Source organism: Populus trichocarpa, chromosome 14 (assembly GCF_000002775.5).
Source record: "Populus trichocarpa isolate Nisqually-1 chromosome 14, P.trichocarpa_v4.1, whole genome shotgun sequence".
NCBI classification, from domain to species: domain Eukaryota; kingdom Viridiplantae; phylum Streptophyta; class Magnoliopsida; order Malpighiales; family Salicaceae; genus Populus; species Populus trichocarpa.
The window spans coordinates 2,179,832-2,205,377 of record NC_037298.2 but is presented as its reverse complement, the minus strand read 5'-3'; the positions used below and the strand labels follow the sequence as shown (position 1 = coordinate 2,205,377).

Genomic DNA, 25,546 nt, shown 5'->3' with positions numbered 1-25,546 from the left:
GGTTGCAAATAATTTCGATGAAATGTTGTATCAATCCACCAGAAAACGAAAATTCACTAAAGAAATCCACTAATTGGCTATTGCTTTAGAAGCAGATTGCATGAATATAAAGATATAAAAATATAAAAAAAGCTGACTAAAAGGATGACCAGTTGCCAATTGGGTAGACAAGTTGCATGCTCTTCACCATCCATTAGATAAAAAGAGATGTTTTTTTTTCTATTTCAAAAATATAAAAATTATTTTGTGTTTTCATTCATATCTCTTTAATCAGACATCTTTTTTTTTCAACCAAATAATTTTTTTTTTTTTTGTCATCAAACAAACATTGTATAATATATCCAACGAAACCTTGTATGTTCACCGTGATCTGGCATGGACAAGGAACAATTAGGATAGCTATCTTCGATGATAAAATATCGATACCTCTTGACTTAAAATATAAAATGCTGAGATACTGGCTCGCTTGAGATTTGAGAGCTAGTGGATACCGCAGACCATAAATAAACGTCTTTTAAGGAAATTTCTGCACACTTTCTTTCTTTCGAGTTCATCATTGTTTATTGAAAGATCGAGGTCCCATGCTGTACTTCATGGGAGAGTTATAATTTGTTCGAACAACATTATCCTCGAAAGGTAAGATTATGTTTTTCATGCTTGCCATCTGCCAGCAAAAAAGAAGCTTGCATGTTGTAATACACCATACCGTCCCAAGTTTTTTCTTTTCCTTTTCCCTTTTCATTTGTTTACTTATTTACTATTTCCATATCTCTTCTCTTCTCCACTTTGTTTTTCTTTTCCAATCGTTTGATCATGTATTTTCCTTCATATCTAGCAAATTAAGACACACCCGCCATTTTCTGTTCTTAATTTTACATAGCAATTCTTTTTCTAGCACAATTGCAGGTGTTTGTTCTCTTTAAGAGAAAGAATTAATAATGACTTTCAAAATATTGATGGTAATTTGCGAACAAAAGGTGGATATCCATCTTTAAAGAAGCTTTTTTTTTTTCCTGAAGATAAAAATTTCGTTCAAGAGAAAGGCGTTCTCATCTAAATCTAAGCCAGTCAATATCTTGACTATGATGCTTTCAATATAATATCAATTATCAACATCATAATATATGATCTCCAACACCAAGATGTAAGTTCCACCTCACCTATAATTAAAAATAAAATCAACATTGAAGAAATAGGTTAATTCCTTTTTTTTTATTGTTTTCTATTTATTAATCACATAAATCCCTAAATAATATAGAATAAGCATCTTAAATCAGTCATAATAATACATGCAGTACATTACTAGCCATTTATTTTGCCTATAAATACTCAAATTTTTTTAAAATAAAATCCCATAAATGTTATAATACAAAAATAATAAAATTATATCTAATTTCATCAAATTATAAAATTGTATTTTATTATTTTATATAAATTTTCTTGTTATTGTTTTATATTATTTTTTTCTTATTTGGAGAAAATTATCCATAAAATCTGTATTATTTTTCCTGATAATTTCATTGATTTGTAAGGAAAAATATTTATTAAAATAATTTCTACACATACTCCCACTGTTTTTAAGTTCTACTTATACCACATATAATTTTAAAAAGGACTCTTTTAAATAAAAATTCATTCAAATATCATATTATCGTACTAGAGATTAATAAGACTCTAAGAATTATACAGCTGTTCACCCAATATACTGTACATACACATAAGGTATAAATATAATATTATAATAAATAACGATACTCCTTTTGTCTTCTTTTTTTCTTTATTTTTCAAGGAATATAACTTTCTAGTAACAATATATGCTATAAAATATATATTTTTTCAGGATATGGAATGCAAAAATGTAGAGGCCGAGGGCTAAGTTGTTTTCCATTTGGGCCTTGCTTACAGTGACGGTAAAGGCATTTAACAATGGACTCTTCAACCCAATTTTGCAATACTGTCTTGGATCTATAAGAACTTGAGAAGCCCTCTTCTTCGGCGATGGTTTGATCGATTCATGATCTCTTTCGATATTAAAATTTAGATTTAAGCAGTACTAAACCACTGCATTTCGCCAGAGTGATGCTCCAACAGTGGAATTGCCAGGATAGATACACAATGCATCTCCTAAGCGCCTTTCACTTGAATATGTTGAAATGGTGGGCTATCAATACCTGAGGCTGCATTAGACACCCTAGTTAAACTTGGTATCTGGAGGATGCATTTGGATTTGACAGATTTATAGGCCAGTTCATGTAACTGCCTCTATGCAGTCTAGTTCAAATCGGCATTTCACTACCTTCGTGGAGTTTGCTATCTGTCTAGGGACTTTCTGTGCCTTTTCATACTTTCAGCAGCAAGTTCAAAGATTGTCTTAGAGGTTGCTTTCACCTCCAGCCATACCACAAATTGCTGTAAACTGGCTGGTTAAAGAATATACACCAAGGCAACAGAGGAAGTGAATTTGATTCCAATCGTTTAGAAGGCTGTACAGAATCTTTCCTTCTCATTCTACAGTTTTTGTGATTCACTATTGTTGTTACCGACACGGTGATTTGTTTTATAAAAAAAAAGATATATGATATCTTATTTTCAGAGAGGAAAGATCTTGTTGAAAGTATGATCATCTAATATTATATGATCATTAAAATTTTTAAATGATTAACAAAAATTTCATAATATGGTTACGTAAAATGAAAAATATTACTACCCTCTAAAGTGTTCTAATTAAAATAGGTTATATTGCTGGTTTTGTTTTAAATTGTCAAAGGTCTGTTATATTATACTATCAACAGTCTACCTATAATATTACTGACTATAACGTCAATGAATATTCAATTAAGAACACTTCTAACTCTAGCATTGGTAACTATTACATTAGAAAAGGCATGATATTCATAACTTTGAATTCGATGAATATTAGGTTAAAAGTTATTTTTAATTTTAATGTTAATATTTCTAACTATAGCGTTAGTGAATATTAAGATTATTTTCAATTATCATATTAATGAATATAAATATTCACGACTCTTTAAATGTTAAGATGATGTTTCCTATATTAACATTGGTAGATATCAATCCAAGTATAAGAGTATTTTTAATTCTAACATTAATAAATATTAACAACTCTTTAAATGTTAAGATGATGTTTCTAATATTGGCATTGGTAGATATCAATCCAACCAAGTATTTCCGACTCTAACATCGTGAATACAAATTGAACAAATTATTTTGATAAAAAAAAGCTTTTTGTTTAAAACTTGGGAACTATATTTTACAAATTTTAATTTTCAGGTGATGGTTTCCTATAAGTTCATTTAAAGATAAGGTTAACAATTTATTATTTAAATTTTTTTGATATGGCAGCACAACGAAACTTTTAATTTTGGCTAAGGTCCAATGGACTATATAAAATTATTATAAATTTCAAATATACATGTAAAATATTTTTTTTATATTTTTCAATTTTTTGTGAAAATACTTAAACAAAATATTTTAACAAATGTTAAAATATGAAAAAAAAAATTATTTTGATTTTGATTTTTTTTTTAAAAGGCTAACACAAAACCAGTAGATGCAAAATTTATTTATTTTTAATTTTTGAAGTACCTGGCCATGTTAAAATAAATATTATTGTCTAATAGCACAAGGAAAATGTGAAAAGACCCGGGCCAAGCCCATCAAGCATACATGGCTTAAATGAATGAGTGCAGCCCACACAAGGAAGATATAATTTTGGGGCCCAAAGCTAAAAGCCTAAGAGAAAGGCAGCCCATTAAAGAAATTAAAAAAAAAATGAAACCAAGCTGGGCACAAAGCCTCCATCCTCGCGGTCGTTGGCAACGCCAATGCAGGCGCAGGCGCCCAGCTCATCCACCAGTTGCCCAACCTCGAAATCGTGTCCAGTTTCAGTGTTGGACTCGACAAGATTGACCTGACCAAGTGTAGAGAGAGAGTTATCAGGGTCACTAATACCCCTGATGTTTTGACCGATGATGTTGAGATGGAGGTCTGGTTTTGGTCGATGACTGAGAAGTGCATGAACGAAGGGATGAGTGGTCAGGTTGCGACTTGGATTTCTAAAACTCTAAGGTGGTCTTTTTCGGAGGGTTGATCTTTGTTGGCAACTGAAAAAAGAAACTTGAAACTCCACGGTCGTCCTTTTTTAGTAACAGTGGCCTCCCTTGGGTTTTTATAGGGGCAACGATTGGATTCTATCCAAGAAATCCGTCCTCCCCCCCTCATATTTGATCTTCCTATCTTTTAAGCTGGAATGAGATCTTGTGGATGGAGATCCCAATTAACAGCTCGAACTTGTTCCACATTTCATGAAAAGAAAACACCCGTAGTCCTGTCATTTTTGGACTGTTGAAGACAGGTTTTCGTCATGTCAAAGGAGCATCGTAGGGGCGAAGCAAACTGAAAAAACCTGTGGGATTTGAAGGAGGTAACATGGGCTATGATTTGGGGAAGATATGGTGCGTTTTGGTGGGAAGTTTGGGTTGAACCAAGGCCATTTTGGTGGCTTCTCGGACAGCTTCTCTGGCTCAAAAGGAAGAAGAAAACGAACAGTGTGTAAACCCATGTCGTTCCGGGCTTGGTTTAAAATCTGATGACAAGTCGTCTGCTAAAAGAGAATTAAGTTAAATTGAAGTCATTTTTTAATTTGCCCCTGAACTTCTGAAAGCTTTCAATTAAGCCAACAATTATCCTTATCTTTGATAGTATTTTCAATCTCACCCCTGTAATTTTGCAATTAGACTCTTAGATTTCAGCGTGCCTTACGAAATGGTTTTTAGTTTCAGATTTCTTCAATTGAGTCCTCATTTAACTCTTTAAAATTCTAATTCTTTGAATTTTTCCCCTTATTAAGTCAATTAAGCCCTTTCAAAGTTCAATTAGGTCCTTGAATGTCTTCGGTTTTGCAATCTTGCTTTTATATTCAACTTTCTTCTTAATTAAGCCTTTATTTATCAAAATTGAACTGCTAAACTTTGCAATTTTATTCATGTTATTTCTTAAACCTTTAATTTGTGCAGTTTTAATCAAATTTTCAATTTATTTTTCAATATTTCTTCAACAAGACCCTAAATTATCTATTTACCCGGCGTTCTGAATAGTTGTGCATGCCTAATTGATTTGAAATATTATTTTTTTTTATTTTTTTTTAAAAAGATATTTTTTACATGAAAAATGAGAAAATTTGGGGAAATTCAAAATTGGATTATGAAAACTATATGACATCTCCCTGATGTAGATTTGTAAACAGCAGCTATGGCAAGTTTTCTTCTTATATCCTACGATGACAGATTAAAGCGGATGCACTGCATGCTACTTCCGTGGCAGGTCTAGTTTGGTTGCAACTTATTATAGGATGGATAGACAACGTACCACCAAATTCAGCATAATGTTTGGTCATCTCGAGTGGTTGGTTTGCTAGATTGAGTTGCATTGCTGCATTTCTGTTGGTGCTAGTTTTTGGTTGTAAACATTGCGCTTCAAGTTTCATTGCCTACAATCTTCAGATATTAAAATGGTAGAATCCATAGTAATTAAAGCTATCTCAGAACATTTGTAAAGGTTAATCTAGATTAATCCGAGATAATTAAAACAATGTTTTTTTAATAAAAAATAAAAATTAAACCAGGTTTTGTTCATGTTGTCCAAGTCAAACCATATTAGCTTTGAGTTGACTTTATTTTTTACAACAACCTCGACTAGGAGCCCAGTCAGCCGGGTCTCTATGGAGTGTTCTTTAATAATTATATCAATTGTGATTATGAAGTCTTCCCACTTCTAGAAGTTGACAATGTCTATTTGGTTACCCTCACCGGCTGTATATTTATTTTCCTCCGTGGAGAATTAAATTAATGTGTGATGAAATCAACATCTAGAAGGTCATCTGGTGGTTTCTTTCAAAAGCTTCCATGCATGACAAGAGGTTTATAATTCAAAAAATAGAGGGACAACTGTCTTGTTGTAACATTTTGACCTTGTGGAATGTTGAAACGGTAATCAGAAGTTGCTAAAACACCATAATATATTCAAGAATCGTTTCTCTGATTAATTTATTTGATAACCATATACATCAGAGACCACTGTTTCTAATCTGATCCATCTTCTATTTCCTTGACATTCTTGTTATCATCGAGTTGTTAAGACTAATTAATTAATTGAGAAAATTGGGGGGGATGCAAGGATCCTCTGTTTGGTTAAACCATGTGTAGGTAAACATTTTCATTCCTTCACATAGTTTTCCGAAAAACTTATGCTTCATGAGGCAATGGGTGGTGAAAATTCGTCTCCGAGTTCAATGATGCTAAGAATTAAAGAAATTGACACTGAAAAGATAAGAGATATGAGATTTCGATTCTCTATGGTTCCAATATTTACCATGCTTTTACAATTGAAATGGATTGAAAGAAAAACAAAGAATTGATGTATAGCACTAAGAACTAAGAAGATATCAACGAAAGAAATTAAGATCGGAATTCAGCAGGAACTTTCCTTGTGAAAATCCTACTCTTTTAGGAACAATTTAGTTTATTGACAAAAAGGGAATATTGCACTCCTGGTGAAGAAATAAGTTTTGATTAACGCGTAATATTTCCAAAGCCATTGGCAAGAGCATGAGCAGCTGGATTGAAAGCCAATCTCCCAAAAATGCCTTGTTTGTAGGGCAAGAAAGTTTTCTTCTTCATATTCTCCGATACAGCTTTATTCACTGTGTAATGTAACTCATGTGCTGACACTGGTACTTTCCTCTTTGAAGACACCGAACCTGAACTGTCTGTGGACCGGAAACTCGGATCTTTGCCATCTTCATGTTTTTTGAATGAACCTGAGTACTTTCTGAGATAATCCTTATCATGCGCATGTCCTTCAGATGCACTTCTAAATAAGAAAAAATCTCTCAGCCTCCACTTCTTTGAAGAACTCTTTGAAGAAGAAGAATTAGATGGTACTGAAGCTTTTGGATTGGGTGCTGATTGGTTGGTGAATTTCTGTAGCTGTTTATCTTGTTCCCATGGATATTCAGATACTCTATATGGAGACAGAGATCTTGATGCTCTACGGCTTGAACTGGATGTTAACCCTGAACCTCTCTCCCTCTCCCTCCCTCTTTCATTTTTATCTGTTCTCTTGCGGGTGTTTTCAACTGCAGTTGCAAATGGATCTGAATCTTTCTTTTTTCTCGGCGAAAAAGCTTCACGTATCATCTTTTTCCCTTTATGTATTGGAGATCTTGGTGAGGAGAGTGGGCTTCTCTGGGTTGAATCATCGACTTGTAATCTAGGAGGAAGCTTCAGGGACCGGATTTTGCCTTCATCAAAAAGTTCATCTGCTGAGAGTGACTTGTTTTCTAATTCGGCACTGAAATCAAAAGCAAAATCATCTTCACCATTAGTGTTGAAGTTTGCCCGTGGTGATTTAGGTGTGCCAGGCCTGTCTTCCCAATGAAAAGGAACCCCAGTTCCTTCTTCATTGCTATCAATCAAGCTGTCGAAATAACTATAAAAATCGGCAGCTCGTGAAGGACTTGTTGGGGCGCTCAAGGTGTAATCCCCAAACCGTTTCGGTGTAGATGGAGCACTCAAGAATGGCAAAGGTCGAGCCTCGTTGAAGTCGAAATCCATGCCTGGCGCAGGTATTGCAACTTTTAGTTTTAACATGATTTCTTTCTACACTTGCTTTCGAGTTTTCGAAGGATTTGTTTAAGAAAGATTGATCAGACAGGTTGGTGTTTGCTAAGGAAGTAATAAATATAAGGAAGAGGGGGAGAGGGAATAGGAAGGATGAGGGAAGGGAGGGAGGGTCGGAGATTGTTGACTTTATGAGGTCATAAAAAATTGGAGCCGCCTTTTGATACTTTTCCTATTTCATGCCAGTTTCCTGCTCTGCTCTCCATTATTGAATATGATTTTCGATTTCATTGTCATTTTCACATGGGGGATTAGGGGGGGGGGGGGTATTTTGTTATTAGCTATAAGATTTGCCCCTGCGATTCAAAACTATCTATTATTAAAAAATTATATAAATTATATAACAAAGCTTCACTTGATAACTTAAACTATTAAGTTAAATTAATTTTTTAATAAAATATCAAAGTTTTATTAATCAAACGATTATAAATTTAAATCACACCATCTTTATTTTATTTAATAAAAATAAAACATAAGATAATATGAGTTTATATAATTTTTAAATTCAAAAAGTTTTTACTTAAAGGAGTATAGGAGTATGTTGAAGAATTATATAAATTATATCTTAAAATTTTATTTATCAAATTAAATTATTAGATTAAAATAATTATTTATTTTTCACGTGTAAATTATCCATGGAGTTGGAGGGTGACATGTTGAAGTAGATGATCAGATTAGGTTATGGAACCATGAATGTCATCATCTCCGGCCGAATGGCTTGACCTCCACTCTTTGGTTCAACAAGTTAAAAAAAGAGGCATCGCAGTCAACTGGTACAAAATGTCTCCTCTCACAATAAGAGCCGCGTTTCGTGGCAGGATAGGACGAAAACAATAGCATGAAAAGGACACAAACCTCGCAATGGTGAAGCTGTAATTTTGTGCAAAAATTTTTTTTGGGGTTTTATTATTAGCCTCTTATTGTCTCTTCGTGTTCATCAGATTTAGTAAAATAAAGAGTTTTCTCGTGAATAAAAACGTTGCTACGTTGTACGAAAATGGAAGTATGGAAAGGACAAAAGCTTACAATTGCAAATTTTTGGGTTTTTATTTTTGAATTTACTCATTCCTCTTCATGTCTATCGCAATGAATTCGTGCTTGATCTCTCCTGTGGTCTAACTCTTAGAAAGGCCAGCAGCTCAGAGGAAATAATGCCGTGAATGATAACGAGGGCAAAACTCCTCAAATCCAGCGGGAAAAACAATAGATATTATATCTATTAAATCTCTGAGTTGATTTAAGACCCGAGTTATAGGATAAATTAATTCAGATTAATATAAATTAATTAAAGTGTTTTTTATTAAAAAACTTAAAATATTATTATTTTATTTTTTTAAAAAAATTAATTTAATTTTAACTGGATTTATTAAGTTATAGATTATTTCATCTAGTTAATTAGATCAAATTAAATCAACTTTTCATTAAAAATTTTAATATTTAGCCCAGGTTGAGGAACGGGTTGGTGAGATCCTATAATTGGATTTCATATTAAAAGTTGTTATTTAATGGCTCGTAGTTTTTATTTATTTATTTCTTGTCATTGATCATTTTGTTATATATTTTTGTGTTTGAAGTGAAAATGTCATAATTTATGAAAAATGATGAAATAATGTTATAATTAATTATAATAAATATTAAATAGTTTCCTTCTTAACCAAGGGATCGATTGACCACTATTTGTGCCTTGATTACATTTTTATATATATTATTTTCTTGGGGAGACATCGATATTACTCTTTGGGAATGGACATTGATATCACTTGAATCACAGTCAATGAACAGTCCAATTATTATTTTTTCTTGAGAATTAAAATCTAATTAATTACTCGTGCATTGGCTGATTATATTTTATCTAAGTTATTTAACGCATAAAATCAAAGCTAGACTAATTCATGACTTCTAGATTCATAGACTTTTTGTGAAAATACAGCTAAAATCTTCCAGATTTCGGCTGCATTTCATACGAATATTACTGATTTTTTGGACCAGAGATTATCAAATGCTTGATGACACTTGCCACAATCTTTCGAATCAATTCTATACTTTTCTAGCACGAGTTGCTCGCAGCCCTTTTATTTGAAGTATTGGTATTAAACTTGGTCCTGGCGAAGTATAAATAAAAAGTTGGATGATTTTATCAAACAAGTTAATTTATGATTCGAATTAAAAAATAATAATTAAAATGATACTATTAGACTATGTTATAAACCGAGCTAGATTGTTATTTTAGAATAGTGGTTATGGTTGTTTTTTAAAGTATTTTATTTTTTTTATAAGTTTGATATATAATATTTTTATTGTCATTATAGCTTTATGTACTTATTTTCTTATCTTATGATCGTTATTACATTTCTCTAACCAAATATATATTTTTAAGATTTGATTTTTTAAGTTTTTATTATATTTTGATTTATTATTTATCATAATAATATCTTATTCTTATCATGACTTCTTAATTATTTTTTATTTAAAAAAAAAGTCTTTTTTTTTAATGAGTGATCTTTTTTTGTATCTTCTTATTCTACAACAACTTGTCAACTTTCTCAACTTTCTTTAATTTGTCTTGTTCTTCTTTATGTCTTTCTCATGATGTAAAATTTCAATTCTCTTGTTGGGCTGAGACACGGCGTTGGAGTTAAACTTTTCAATCTCCTCGGGATTAGTTGATGATTTTACTGCTATTAAAAAATTTCAAATCCATTCAGGATTAATTAATAATTACTCCACCATCAACTTGTATTTGATATGATTCGGACTTGATTTCGTATCTTAATTTTATTTTAAAAAAAAACAATTCTGAGCATCCTAAACTTTTTCGATTTTGATAGCTTCCTGTGACGCTACAACTTATAATCTACTAAAGACTTGTTCATTTCGAGAAAAAAAAACTAAAAAATTATACTAATCTAGAATGTAAGAAAACGAAAAAAACTTAAAAAATTATACTAATATAGAAGGTAAGAAGACGACTGCCAAGAAAAATTTAGAACAAAAAATAATGTTATTATTCGATTATTATATTTTATACATTCAACTCATATAAGTTTCTATAGCGGTATAATAAGATAAATAAGAAAATAACGTAAAGCAAATCATAGAAAATACTTTATCATCCCCTTCTCTTTTTTTTTTTATTGATTAGAAAATAATTAATAATATTTACTTTAATTATTTTCTTAACACGCCTTCTCAAACCTCAATCTCATGATAATTTTAATTTTTATAAGTTTGACATACACAATTTCTAGTGTCATTGTAGCCTTATCTACTTATTTTCTTCTCTCATGATTGTTGTCATATTTCTCTAGCCAAACATCTCTTTTCAAGATTTGACTTTTTAAATAGTCATTAATTATATTTTGGCTTATTATTCTTCACACTATACCTTGTTCTTATCATCGATCCTTAGTTATTTTTCATTTTCTTTTCTTGGGAAGAACTCTTTCTTTTTTTAAAATGGGTGATTTTTTTTGTATTATCTTATTTTTTGTGCAAAAACTTATCAACTTGCTCTAAATTTGTCTTGTTTTTCTTTGTCTTTCTTTTGATGTAAGATTTTAATTCTCTTGTCCGGCTTTGTTATCTTGCACCTATATTTTTTAAAATTCTTTTGATGTCATTTGGTCATCCATATGATCTTGAATATTTCTTTTTATCACAAGTTGATCTATCATTGAAATGGGTTAGTAAATAAAATATTTGATAGACAATAAAAATGATTGAAAATAAAGTATTTTAAAGTGGTCGAATAAATAAAATAAAGTTGCTTGTAAAAAAAATAAAAGCTAATATTTAAAGCAAGATATGATCGATCTGCTCTTATATTAAGAAAGTATTTTCTTGTGAGTTCGATTCTCACAGGTAGTGAGACTTTATTGTTTGATCTTTTAACTCTAAGAGGTGTAGATCAACTGGTCAGGCTCTATATTTACTCTTTAGAGGTCATTAGTACGAGTCTCACAAACATCAGGGCTACTGGAGGCTTACATGGTCATTAATTTCAGGGCCCGTTGGATTAGTCGAAGTGCGCGTAAGTTGACTCGGACACCCACGTTAATAAAAAAAAATCTAGAATAAAAAAGGGTGTTGTTATTTGATAATTTGATTATATATTATACATTCAACTCATATAGAATTTATATAGCCATATAATAAGACAAATAAGAAACTAAAACAAAACAAATAATAGGAAATGCTTGGTTGAAAAAATAAATTTTATTGCCTTGACTTGTTTAATTTCTTGATCTCTTTCTTTTATTGGTTAAAAAATAATAAAAAATATTTACTTGATTATTTCTCAATAACAACCGGCTATAATAAGTAATAAAATAACAGAAGTGTCAACAAATTTACTAATACATTCTGTTCATAAACAACGAACTAGACTCCTTGTTTGTGTTCTTCTCATTTAGAAAAATTTATCCCAGACAAAAGGGATTTTACAAAAAATCCAGAGGTGAATGCTCTAGCACGCCGTCTTCACTGCAAAGATGCCCGTTTGAATAGAATAAATTCACTTGGACAGCTGCCAGTTTTGTTAATGACTTTCATGGTTATTATTTAAAATTATGGGATAAAATGCTTTGTAAAGTGTTTTTATTTTAAAAATATATTAGAATAATTTTGTTTTTATATTTTTTTATTAATATATCAAAACCATCATAAAACACTAAAAAACAATCAATTTATAGCTTGTTTGATAATATGACAGAGATTATTTTTCAAAGTATTTCTTATTTAAAAATATATATTTTTATAATTTTTATTTTATTTTTATCATCAAATTCAAAAAGCAAATCGTGATACCTTAATACTTTTTCATACCAAACATGTTTTTAAAAACGAAATACCAACCACTCTCACGTTTTCACTTTTTTGTCATTTTTGTCTTGCAGTGAAGAGACGGGACAAGTTTTTTGTGATAGTCATGCTCGCACGTTTCAAAAGATTCCTTGGACACAACAGCAAGGGCAATATCTTTAAATTTGTTAGGTGGTCGATGGGTGTTTTTCTACCGAGTAAAGTCGGTACCTGTGCTGTGAAACTTTGATCGAAGGATATCATATTCCTTGATGACAAAAAGCTTATGCAACACGCTACGGATTTTTCAAAATTGTAGACTTTATACTACACAGGGTAAGTATTCACTTCTCTATGCAGATCGAATCCGAATCTACTATAATCTTATCCGACTTGAACCGTTGACAGCCCTGCATGAAAGTATTGCATAAAATAGAATAAAAATTGAAACCGGGAAGGATTCAGACCCTGTTAGATTATCAAATATCTTGTCTAAACTCTAAACTCCACCAACTCCAAAATTACTGCTTGCTTTAAATCCTCATTCGATGGGTTAACTCGTGACAAAAAATCCAAATCAAATCGAGTTTCAATTAGATGAGAATTAAACCATTATAATTTTATTAAAAATTTAGGTTAATTAGCGAATCAATCAACTCGGGGAAAACACAATTCGATAGGTTGCTCATGTTTAGCCCACCATGACTCCTCAGACTTTTAAGAAGAGACCAAAGGTTTAGCCGACCGAGGCCCAAGATAACTTGGTTTCCTTAAACAAAGTAGCTTTGTAAGATATTGGGCCTTTCGTACTTATAAGAGACCAATGTGTATGGACATGAAAGACTCGATCCACCACTTCTCGCCAAGAGTTGCCCTCATATATCCATTAGACCTTTTTAATGCAGCACTCTCTCCCACTGCTCTGCAACTTAGCCTGGTTTTCGATTGAGTTGATTGGGAATTTACTTGAACTGGGTTTCATTTTGATTTGTAACGTTTAAGTAGTTATCCAGAAAACCCCTCGGTGACCTGGTGAATTAACTCATAATCCAATCAAAATCTTGAATAAAACGTGATTAATTCTTAAAAAAAAAAAAACAACACTGTTTCAATTTAAAACAATTTTTTTATCCTAAACAACAACTATTTTGAATAAAAACTAAAAAAATCATTGACTCATGTTAACTGCCAATCCGTAAGGTAACCCACCTAATCCTCGACCTTGACTTTGTCCAGGGCATTTGCTAGACCACGTTCCACAGAACTGCTTCCTTCATCACCATGAAATCATGAAAAATAAATGCTGGCTTTCTCTTAATTTCTCATTTGTTATCCATCCAGCTTCACAAGCTGATATCTTATCATCTGGGAAATCCAAGTTGGGGACCAACCTACAATCTTCGAAGTTGAGTAAAGAAGGGCAGGAACCTTACCTCTTCAGTCTCTCTTCCTCACCTAATCTTCTACAGTGAAATTCAATACCAGATTTAATAGCTTGCCATCTAGAGACTGTACCGTACCTACCAAAAGATAATCTTGGGCCATGCCAGACGTGGCATAGGCCAACGCTCTTTTCTAATAGAAGATAATAAGATATAGGTGTAATTGTACAGTACCAAGTACGAGAACCACCACCAGACACAGGCTTTATCTTTTAGAAGGAATCAACTTTGAAAAAGCACTTTCTTCTGTTGGGTGGCAGATTTAACCCCTTATCATAAAGGAAATAAGCTTGGACCACCGACCACCCACTCGCATGATTTATATTTTTTATTCTGCATGGGACAAAATTTAGATTCCTTCAAGCCCCCGACCCAATGAAACATAGGTATATAAATCTGCCCCCCGTTCTAATTAGATGATTTTTTTGGGGATCAAGTTCTAGTTAGATCATTGATTGATACTGCTGTATGTATCTTCTTCGGTCGGCTTATTATAAATGGATTAATTGTCCCGAGTTTCATAGTTCGTCAGGGAAGTATGAACATTATATAGCAGACAATTTTCTAGGAAGATGGTTAAAGATAGTTCCATCAAATGTTTAAGATAAAAAAAATCATCAATAAGCTCATGGTGATCAAGCACTTCAACTGTTGCACGAGCCATTGATTGGTCTGCTAACTGGTCCTGAAAGCTGCCACATGAGTGTTGTGAGAATGGCACCAACATGAACCAAACCATTGATTAAAATAGCTGCCTCTGCAGGAAATCTGGCCTGCTTTCATTAGGACCACAAGCATTAGGTGACGAATCAGCATCGATACTTTTCTTTGAATGTCTTCAAATGGAATTATATTAACTGTTATGCATGCTCGGCAGAGAGATTGTCTGCACTGACCACACCTAATTTTCTCTAATGGGATTGTCATCTGCTTGGACGCTCGCATTTGTTTTCATTTTCAGTGCAGCCGGGAATTAGTTACACAGGAAGCAATCTAAAACCTTGGACCTCAGACCATTCATTCCTATGTTATACACCAGGCAATATTTTTCAGACCAATTAGGCATCCATGGTTTTCTTACAAATGCCGAAATACAGGTCTTTTAGGCCTCATATAGGTAGGCATTTACTGAAGTGAGAGATGCCAAGACGGCAAGAAAGATGTATCAAGAAATCACCTTATATAAAACCTTCCATCATTTTATTATGTATAACCCTTCCACGGGCATTCTCTCAGCAGAATATCTTAATGGAAGAGAGAAATTTTCTTACAGATGCTTACAATGAAACCGAATTACACATTAAACTTTGATATTATCCTATAGCTATGTACAAAAATGAGTCTCCCACATAATCATATAAAGCAAAAATTGTAACGAAACAAAATTTTATTTTGTGTACAAAAGGTACCTAAAACCGAACTCATATGGCATAACTTGGACAAAATGTGAATGAGGCTCATTTTTACCTTTCTCGAGGCAATTAATAGCTTCTTTCCCTAGTTCACTGGGTAACTGAAGGCAGATCCAATCAAGCAATGACTCCAAGTCCTTGGCAAAGTCAAGTAAATACCAATCCAATAACTTAGGGATGGCAAACTTGCTCGTTGTAATTCCAATTGCAGCTTGTAAATAATCTCTTTTTGCCTCTTCCAGTTCGTTTTCAACCTGAGCTGCGGTGTACACTCTCACCTTCATTTCAACAAGTCCACAGATCAGTATTTGATGGAACCTACTGTCCACTCTGGACCAGGCATTGATTGAAAATCTATCGAGATGAAAGCAAGAAACCAATGTTCTCGAGGTCTAAAGAGATTCCACAAATGGTAAATAGTTTGGAAATAAGCATGAGCACAAATGCAAAACACTTGAAGAAATGTCCTAGAGCTTATTAGTCTTCGCATGCAACAATGTGTGATTCATAACAATAAGAGCATTGCACTTTGGACTGTTAGTAAACATCACATGATCGTTATGTAAAAACAATCGAACGTGGAAACTTATCTGCATTACGTAAAAACTTACAGCAGGGGAGGACCAGCTACCACAGCAAAGGGCAAATGATACCAATGGTTCAGATAGCTCCAATCCAAATTTGTTCCTCGCTGCCATCTCATCATTTTTTGCACCCTTGGAAATTGTCTGATCAAAACTCAGGAATAAATGCCATGCGAGAAAGTCTTTAATTTTCTGAAAAAGCTTTCATGGAAGTTGAAATGACCACCACTTACATATTTTGAGTAATAAGGCAGCCTAAGGATGAAATGTTCGATCGTTATTGCATTTAACAAGTGTCCCCCGATATTTATTGTTGCCTAAGTAATAAGAAATAGGGCCAGAAAATTATCACCATTCATGGTTAAAGCAAGAAAAAATAGTATATCATAAAGAGAAGTTCCTGGATAGTCCATACCTTTCTCATCAGTTCAACAACCGTCTCAGGACTCTCAGGAATTCCGTGTTCTAGAAAAGCCTGATGCAATGTGACATGGTAAAAATTCTTTACGTTAATACCAATAGAAAGGAAAATTATGTTCAAATTCAGATCTACCAAAATAATTTGGAACAAAGAAACTATTGACATTTTATAAAAGAGGAGTCGCTTACGTTCATCATGCAGGAATTGTAAATGTTTATCCAGAATGCAAGCTTCTTCTGATGAGTGAGGTTCTGCAAGTTGACGGAGGCAAGTTTCCCGAATAGAAGTCTGACAATTCAGAAAATATATTGAACATAAATCATACTAATGTTGTTAATATAATGAAAATATCAATCAAATCTCTTAGAGAAGAAAAACTTACTCAAGTCTATGAAGTAGAAACAAAGAATTTGATGTTCGGTTGGGATTAATCGTCCCAGATTCTATTGAAAACAAACGCTTATATGGACCAATATCTCTCTTCCCAAACTCTGAACATATACCATAAGGATCCTGACATTCGGCTTCTTCCTCGTTTTCTTGAGAGACTAATGTTGACAAGAAAGATAAATTATCTGCAGTACGCCTATTCTTCATTGAGCTCATCCGTACGAAAATACTTGACAAGCATTTCAAGATGTCCTCAGACAGCTTGTTTGGGCTTGCATCTCCTGTTACCCCTTCGCTTGCAGTAACATGACTTCTTGCTTCTGCATTTTCTTGGTCTGGTACTCTGCATTCTAGCTGGACATTGATGCTATCTGATTAATTTAGCTGTTAATAAAATTGATTCTTCTTAACGAAAATGTTCCTGTTATTACATTATTCAGACCTGTGACTTGTGAGAATCTAATTTTTTCTCTGCTGGTCTATTGTCCTCAGACGGTCTTTTCACCATATTTCTGCTTGTCTGAGCTTTATTGATTGAGGATCCTTTGCTGTTCTTCCTAGAATTAGCTGTAGAGAATGCATTCTCTTTCCCTGTTCCATCTGCTAAAAGAACAATGAGGGCGAATTAAGGCGTGAAGATGGAAAATGCTCCCATGTGCATACACAATGTATCATATGCTGACTGAATCAAACATCCAGCTTACCAGAAAGGGATGGCAAATGCCTTATCGTGGATGTCGCTGACTCATCCACATTCTGAGCTAAGGATTTCGACTGATCTGGCTTGGGGTTCTTATTTGGGTACAAGTGATATAAATCGGAAACACTTTCCACGTTCCTCTTGGAGCTTGACATGTAGACAGCCTCTTGGTACAAATCTTGCCTAAAATGGACAACCTGTTCCTCAAGCCGAACCACCTCCTCTTCCAAAACAGCCACTTCTGCAAGCAGCTCCAACGTCTACAGAAACTAAAATCCAGAATCAAATTCACTGTGGTGATAATATGTTATGGTTAGGCAAGTATTCAAGTTTATTAGTTTTTCTCAAGTTCATTAGTTGAGCATTGATATATCATTTGGAATTGGGTCACTTGCTCTTTTTCTTCCCTCACATCTTTCAATTAAGTTCTTCCAAGTTTCTTATTCAGCTCCAAATCTCCAATTGCTATGCCTAAATCTATGTTCATACTTCATAGCAATACTATTTGTCTATAGTCATGTTTCAACTATTGAACTTAAAACACAAAAGGGATTTGAACGGAAACCATATGAAGGGATGATGAATTACTAACAGTACGAGGAAGATACGGAGGAAGGCGAGGGAGAGCTCCCAACGGTCTGCTGAAAGCCCTCTCCAAAGCTCTGTGAATATTCTCTTCATGCCTCAGTTGCTTCTTTAGTTTATCAACCTGAATAATTGGGATTGCCAACACAATAATTAATCTAAGAAAAGGTGATTTTCAAGCAATGGCTCCATTGAAGACAGGACAACATCAATGGAAAAGGAAAAACACAAAATTGTTTGATCTATTTTGAAGTATAACAAGAAAACATGATCATACATCTTCTTGCAATGCTATTTTCCTCTCTCTACTTGAGGCCTGTCTTTTATTTGCTGCTTTTTTGGCAACATTTGGTTTGCTCCCCTGCATTCCAACCTTCTCCTTCAAGAAAATAGATTTAAATAGAAATTCCAAAACAATCAGATTCTCAAGTGATAAAAAGGTAAATAAACTATGCAGAGAAGAGTGAAGAAAAAGCAAGAACATAAAACAAAACAAAGCTGGCTGGAACATGCCTTAAAAATCATCTGAAAACAATAGTGGATGACAGAATGTTCAAAGAAGTTTCAATCACTGAAAAGAGTTTTGTGAAGGTAGAAGATTTACAGGCCTAATCAGAAATCCATACTCTAAAAAGATTAAGCAAGGCAATATCCCTATGATAGATTTGACTGAAAATCCTTTTCAGATTTTCATTAAATATGCATACTTTATTAGAATTTCCTGAAGCTTTCAACTTCTGGATCCTCCCCAATGAAACTGCAGCCATATTTTCTGGCAAAAGCTATATTTGGAAAGATAAAGATAGGCCATAATCTACAGTACAAACCGTTTTTCAAAACAAATAATAAAATAAGCAGTTAAAGAGAGATTAAGTGCCTACTTTTTCATGCTTCATTGGAGCTTTCATGGAGTGGAGCCTAGTCCTCACCCTAGTATTCATCTGTACTCTTCTTTAAATCTGCAAGTCCTTCATTAAAGAACCCAATTCAACAACTTCATTAAAAGGAACATCGCAGAACAGAACACGAAGAAGAAGAAGAAGAAGAGAGACAACAGCGACCCCATCTCCGTATTGAATGAGCATTTAAAAAACAGAGGACCATCACCAGATTCATATATACCTTTACACAAAGTTCATTCCTTGAAAATACAAGAAACTTCAATGCCTTAAAAGTCAAGTATCACTTAAATCTCTGCGTTCCTCGATCACTGTGAGTTGAATTCACCACTACCCAGATTCCAGGCGGAGTTAAAAACCAATGAATTGAACTCTCTAACTGTTTATATACAGGAGAGTTTTTAATACATAGATATATAGATAAAGAGGGGGTGGAAACAGAGACAGCCAAAGATGAAGTGTTCAAGCTGCTGTCTCTTTTTGTGTGGTAAGTTGCTAACATTATTTAAAAGGAGACAGGGAGATGGGGTGGCTGTGTACGTAAATGTTTATGTGACTGTCTAAGGTGAAACGAGGTGGTTTGCTTTGCCAAAGGACTCCTCGAGCCAGTTTCTTGAGTAAAAATTGAGTTTGATTTTCAATGTTATTACTAAAATTTATACATGTTAAGTACAAATGATTTGTCTATGATCCAGTACAGGATTTTGATAATGACTAAACTAATATTATTTTAATTTTTTAAAATTAAACTTCATGATTTTGAAAAAAATAAATCAAATCTCATTTAAATTTTAACTCAGAAGTACTGTCATTTTAGTCAAATAACTTCTATGTTTTAATATGAGACTAGATTCAAATAGATAGGTCACCGGACGGATTAACTATTGGGGCTCAAATTAGATTCATGGATCACCGGATTAACTGTTGGGCCTACGGGTTTACTCCGACCGATACTACTTCGTATCTGTTATCGGTAAAAAAAAAAAAAGAGCTTTACAAAAAGGCTACGGGCAAACTCCTAGAGCACAGCACACATGCACTGCAGGCTCTGTCTGCGTCATCATGAAATAGCGTGAAGCCTCTCACTTCCAACATTCTTTAGTTACTGACCTTTTCTAGTTCTATACCTAAAATGTCCCTCGATCATCTTGTTTATATTACCAAAATGTCCAGATTTCTTGATCTTGTTACGATCTGTAATGATGAGTTGACTCTGGAAGGAAAGGGAGTTGTTGGGATTGGCTAATTTTGGCAGTGAGTCCTGTTGTTAACTAAATTAGGGTTCTTCGTGGCAGTTTTATTGAAGGCAAAGGCTGCATCAAGCACGTGTTTGTCAGCTAAACATTTTTTTGTTCTTCGAAATTTTTATTGGAGCAAGTTTTCGAGACCAGGTATTGCCGTATTGGTCATTTAATATGTTTACTCCTTTTTAATTTTATCTTTTAATTATAATTATTAAAATCAATTTAAAAGACAATTCAATGTGAGTTTTGGAGTTATAAATTTAACAGGTCAGTTAGATTGATATTGTTTCTTTTTAAATAAAACTTGATTTTTTATTAGATTAATATAGATTGTAAATCCACCTCGAATTAATTTTAAATTATTTTTTTAATACAATTTGAAAGACAACTAACCGAGTCCTAGATCGATTCGTTGAGTCCAAATAGATTTAAGAACATTGATTGTACAATGTTTCATTGAAAAGGGTGAATGTTGCAATGATTTAAAAAAAATAAAAAAAAATGGATTTTCCTAGAAATTAAAGGGTGTAAATTTTGGCAAGCTAATAAAAAAAATAACCCTAAGAAGGAGGTCTGATTGAACTCAATCGACCATCTCCTTGAGGTAGAAGGGAATAATGCATGTGGTAATAATATGAAATCATTTTTGTCCGAATTCAGAAGAATAAATTTCGGGTCCCTTCTTCGATGGGTACGTACCACTACCGGCTGTCGTGCTGAACGTTTCCTCTGATGGAAATGCTTCAACTCTTTCCTTGTTTCAATTGCAGAATTATATGTATAAGTTCTCGTGATTTCTTCATTTCGTTTTCCTTTTTTGGTCCCATAATTGTTGCCTTGCACAGCTCCTTCTTGCCTTGATGTGATGGTGTTTTACCCATTTATTTTAAAAAAAAAAATCAATATGACACCCAATTTGCTTATATTTATAATAAATGCAATTAAGTGTGATATACCACAAGATAATCAATTCAAGTGGACTTTATCTAGTAATAATTTCAGATTAAATTCCACCATTCAAGAATCTAATAAGATTAATCAATAATTAATAATGAGGATTTTTGTTGGTAAGCATGCTTCTCAAGTACCTTACAAACTCTCTAACTTTCTTTTATTTTGTACAAATGCTAGGAAAAAATAAAGGGGTATTAATTTTCAGTTTATATTCTATGAAGAGAACATATATCCACTCTCTTTAACTAATAAAAATTGTAGCTATTTTCTCTTCATAATTAAAATAAAATCCCTCCACGTTATCTCTCAGTCTCGACATCTCTGAAATTAAAAATGACATATTTACCTTTTTTTTGTTATTAATTATATCAAAACAATAAAGTATTGTTATATTGAGATGAGAAAAAAAAACATATCTCATTATACTTTTTTATTTTAAAAAGATAAAAATTAATTAACTTTAAAATTAGTTCACGTACGTTTTATCTCATTAATCACTTTAACACCAAATTGATTTTTATTCCTTTCACACTTATCTTTTCTATATTAAAATACTATCCGAACACAATCTTAATAATAACTGCCGGCAAAAAAGAAAAGAGTTAAAAGATCATGGAATCTTATAATACGAAGGAATTACCCCACCGTAGCGTGCACTGTCTGGCGTTCTCGTCAAGCTTTCACCCTATCCACCACTCAAATCTATACATCTCCATCGGTGCTCATGTGTACATGGGCCTTTAAATTATCAGAAAGTGAATTAGACAGGCGATAGAGAGAGAGAGAGAGAGAGGGGGGGGGGGATTTCTGCACTGCAATATAATAATATCAATATTGTGAAAGAAAATGATATACACACATGCATGGAATGGGTGGGTGTTAAGGGAGAGATCGAGGCCATCCATCACTCATGATCATGGGAGGTTGATTTTTAAGCAATTAAAAAGAAAAAAATAAAAGAAGAAATGGACACGCTAGCTACCATGATCAAGTGTCAAGTGACTGATTACATTTTTAATATATAATTCACGCCTGGCTAATCTTAATTTATCATTCTTTTGGCTAGGAAGGTGGTTTAGTCCTTGGATAATTGGGCTTGGCTTTCTGGCCATGGAACGAGACAACTCAATTAGGCTAGACTTGGACAGCGATGCCCAGCTTTTAGGTGGCACAGCTGAAATGCTACTCCTGGCTTGTGTAATTGCGAGTTGCACTGAGTTGCAATTGAGTTGTGAGCGGCAGATAGGATTCTGAGATGGTGACTTAATTGCTTCATAATTAGTTTAATACTAAAACACAGCAGTTTTCTTGCGCCGTAAGGTAATGAAAGACGCCGGATAAATTATTTGGATCGGTTCATGTTCAGCTCTCACGTTGATAATTGAATAATCACCTGTCATGCCTTAATTATCAGCTTCGGTATTCGTCATTGTGTTCATATTATAGTTGTTAAACACAGCGTTGCTCGACAAGTTTACCTGGAAAATTTCATGACCGTGAATTTAACCTGGTCAGGTTTATAATTCACCATTATAAAACATCTATCTAATAAAATCTTATTAATTTGGTCAGGTTTTAATTTAATCATCGTGTTGATACTATAAAACTTGATTTAAACCTATATATCTTAGTCTATACCAAGAAAAAATGTTGTTTTTTTAGCCTTTTAGGGGTTTAGGAGTCTGGTAAATATTATTTTTTTAAAGTGTTTTTTTTCTAGAAATACATTAAAATAATATTTTTTTTATTTTTAAAATTTTATTTTTTACATCAATATATTAAAACAATCTAAAAATACTAAAAAATTAATTCAAAATAAAAAACAAGTTTAAATTCTAATGAAAGATATGCTGACGGCAACCTTGAAAAAAATCTTAATATAAATAGTACTTAACGCGATAACTCTTTAGTTGATTTGATAACCCATTATCTCAATAATTCAAATCAAATATAACTAGAGGCTACATGAGTGAAAGCTCTAGATTTGTTGTGAAAGATCAGTCCAATCCACTTTTTTTTTTTTTTTTTTTTTATCATTGTTGATAAAAACTTTGGTGAAGGATCACCATTACAGCAAGGAGACACTTCACTGTATATATGATATAACGTATACGATAATGTCAAGCAGCAAAACTAGCAAGTATATATGGAAACGTAATACATCCGTCTGTGACAAATTTTAGGATTTTTAATTAATTTGAACGAAAAGTTTATCCAAACCCATCTAGGACAAGTTTTTATTGCTACCTTTTTTGAAAAATAAATGATTATTTTTAAATAAAACTAGAGATGTTGCTCGCGCTTCGCCGCTGGTAGAACAATAATTTTTTTATGTAAAAAAAATAACATACATAAAAAAATTCAAGTCCAAAGTCATTGGTTAAAGTGATAATTTAAATAATATGAAAAAAAAAAACACAACAACAATAAATAAATTGAACAAAAAAAAAAACAATGAGAAAAGGATAGAAAAAACTACATTCGAGCTTATCTGAATTACCAAACAATCCGATGCTAATCTAATTGAAGGAAAATCAAAACAAAACGAGTCAAACTTAAAAAAAAAAAAAAGCTTTAAAACAATTCCAGGCAAATCTCCTAAACTTCATTTAATCTAAAAAACCTGCAAGTTCAATAAAAAATCTTAAATGTCATCTAATTTATTTTGAATGAAGAAATCGTTGGAAAAACTACCAATAAAAAGCTTGTAACAGAATACGAGTAGCAAAAAAAAGAGCTTACAATCTAACAAGAAAAAACCAAATAAAGATAAAATTTGAAAAAAAATCAAAATTATCCCAAAAAATTGAGAAAATGATTAGGATTAAATTTGACATCGAGAGATGAAATTGAGAAAAAAAAATCAATAAAAAAACCATGAAAAACAAAAACAAAATACCAATTAAAAAAATTAGGACTAAATCCAACATAAAAATCAAATGAAATTAAATATTCAAAGATAAAATTTTAAAACATCAATCCATCAAGAAAATGATTTAAAAATAACAACTAAAAAAAACATAACCAAATTTAACACAAAAATTAAATGAAAAAAATGCCTAGGGTGAAATTGTAAAAAAAAACAAATCAATCAATAAAACAATTCAAAACAAAACAAATAGTAATTCAAAGAATGAGCATCAAATTTGAAAATAAATTTTAAAAATCAAATGATTAGGGATGAAATAAAAAATAAAATCCAATTAAAAACAACCAATGTAAATAAAAAAATTGCAAATAAAAGAAAAGGGATTGAATCGAAAGGAAAAAAAACAATTGAAGGGCTAATTTGATTTTCTACGTGGCCTGCATGCAAATCCAGGAAGAAAGAGAAAAAAGAAAAGTTATTTCTGGCTAAACCGCACCAAACCACCATACACGCGTCATCCAAGGAGGAAAAGAACGCCGAAACAAATCCAATGATGCGGTGGAAACGTCAGTACAACCATTGAAGTGAGCCGCACGCGTCGTTCAAAGTTAGCGGAGCGGCTAACGCATTGGCAAGCACTGTGCACGTGCCAACAGCTTTTTTAGGTTTTTTTTGTAATTGCACAAAACTAAAAATGCCTTCAAGACCGATCAACAATCACAAAACAAATCATGGGAAAATTACTACAAAGCCCCTTAATGCAAGGCTAAAAAATTAAAATGGCATGGGCAATGTCATAATTCTACTATTCTACCAAACATGAAAATATAATTATTTTATTCTTGATAAGAAAGCATCAAATTATTTTATTTTATAGTTAAATTTGTTATTTTTCTGAACATTTATAAATATAATTACCAAAATAACCTCATTTAATTCTCAAAAAACATCCATGTCCTGTAAAAAAAATCATTCTACCCTCCAAGCAAAGATAAAAAAGAAAATAACCAAGAAATAAGATAATAATGATAGTATTGAAATGAATAGTAAACTATGTTTTGTAACACGGTAATATCACCGTCATCTTTGGCTTTTTGTTAATAATATGGATGGAGACATTAATCTTGCACGATCAAGACCTCTTCTGCATCTTTTACAAATGAGAATGCGTAATCTATAGGAGATTCTGTCTTCCCCGCTATTTATGAATCGGAAGAAAAAAAAGATTCTTGGATGCTCCAGGCCGGACATGGAGACAAAATTTCCTACAAATCCAACTATCACAGCGAGCTAATTTATCAGAAGATGAGATGTCAACGTCGAAAGCAAATTTATAACTTTCTTGCTTTTGATATAAATCTATGTAGGTTAATTGAATGGGTTTACATCATGTTGTCTCGATATTTTTCTTGAATAACTTCACAATCTCAACAGTGTAATGTAACGAGGAGTAAATTTCTGGACAAAATAAGCAAGAACTAATCTATAATATGAGCATTTGTGACCAGCTGAAAGACTCTGTTGCAACAAAGAGATGGACAAGTCA

At 32.7% G+C, this 25,546-nt stretch overlaps 2 protein-coding genes and 1 long non-coding RNA gene across 10 annotated transcripts; 1 reads left to right on the top strand and 2 right to left on the bottom strand.

Moving 5' to 3' along the window:
* Window positions 1–352: 352 nt before the first annotated feature.
* LOC112323997 (uncharacterized) lies at window positions 353–2,592 on the top strand. The gene is made up of 2 exons (XR_002977521.2): window positions 353–636; window positions 1,841–2,592. It is a non-coding gene; the product is annotated as an uncharacterized LOC112323997 (long non-coding RNA).
* Window positions 2,593–6,590: 3,998 nt separating this feature from the next.
* LOC18104940 (uncharacterized) lies at window positions 6,591–7,634 on the bottom strand. Its single transcript, XM_006374933.3, has one exon. The coding sequence runs from the start codon at window positions 7,632–7,634 to the stop codon at window positions 6,591–6,593; it is 1,044 nt and encodes a 347-aa protein (XP_006374995.3).
* A 7,486-nt stretch (window positions 7,635–15,120) lies between these two features.
* On the bottom strand, window positions 15,121–19,529 carry LOC18104939 (uncharacterized). 8 transcript variants are annotated; one of them, XM_052447224.1, is made up of 13 exons: window positions 19,157–19,529; window positions 18,916–19,002; window positions 18,742–18,816; window positions 18,312–18,413; window positions 18,042–18,158; window positions 17,454–17,709; window positions 17,192–17,352; window positions 16,742–17,103; window positions 16,548–16,647; window positions 16,354–16,413; window positions 16,172–16,255; window positions 15,966–16,082; window positions 15,121–15,632 (listed from the first exon to the last, which is right to left on the bottom strand). In XM_052447224.1, exons 2-13 carry the CDS (start codon window positions 18,973–18,975, stop codon window positions 15,330–15,332), a joined length of 1,797 nt encoding a protein of 598 aa, XP_052303184.1. In that variant the 5' UTR covers window positions 18,976–19,002; window positions 19,157–19,529; the 3' UTR covers window positions 15,121–15,329. The 8 variants fall into 8 exon arrangements, with proteins under 8 accessions (XP_052303184.1, XP_052303187.1, XP_052303185.1 ...); XM_052447227.1 differs by having other exon boundaries at window positions 17,192–17,349; XM_052447225.1 differs by having other exon boundaries at window positions 18,916–18,993.
* Between the last annotated feature and the right edge of the window lie 6,017 nt (window positions 19,530–25,546).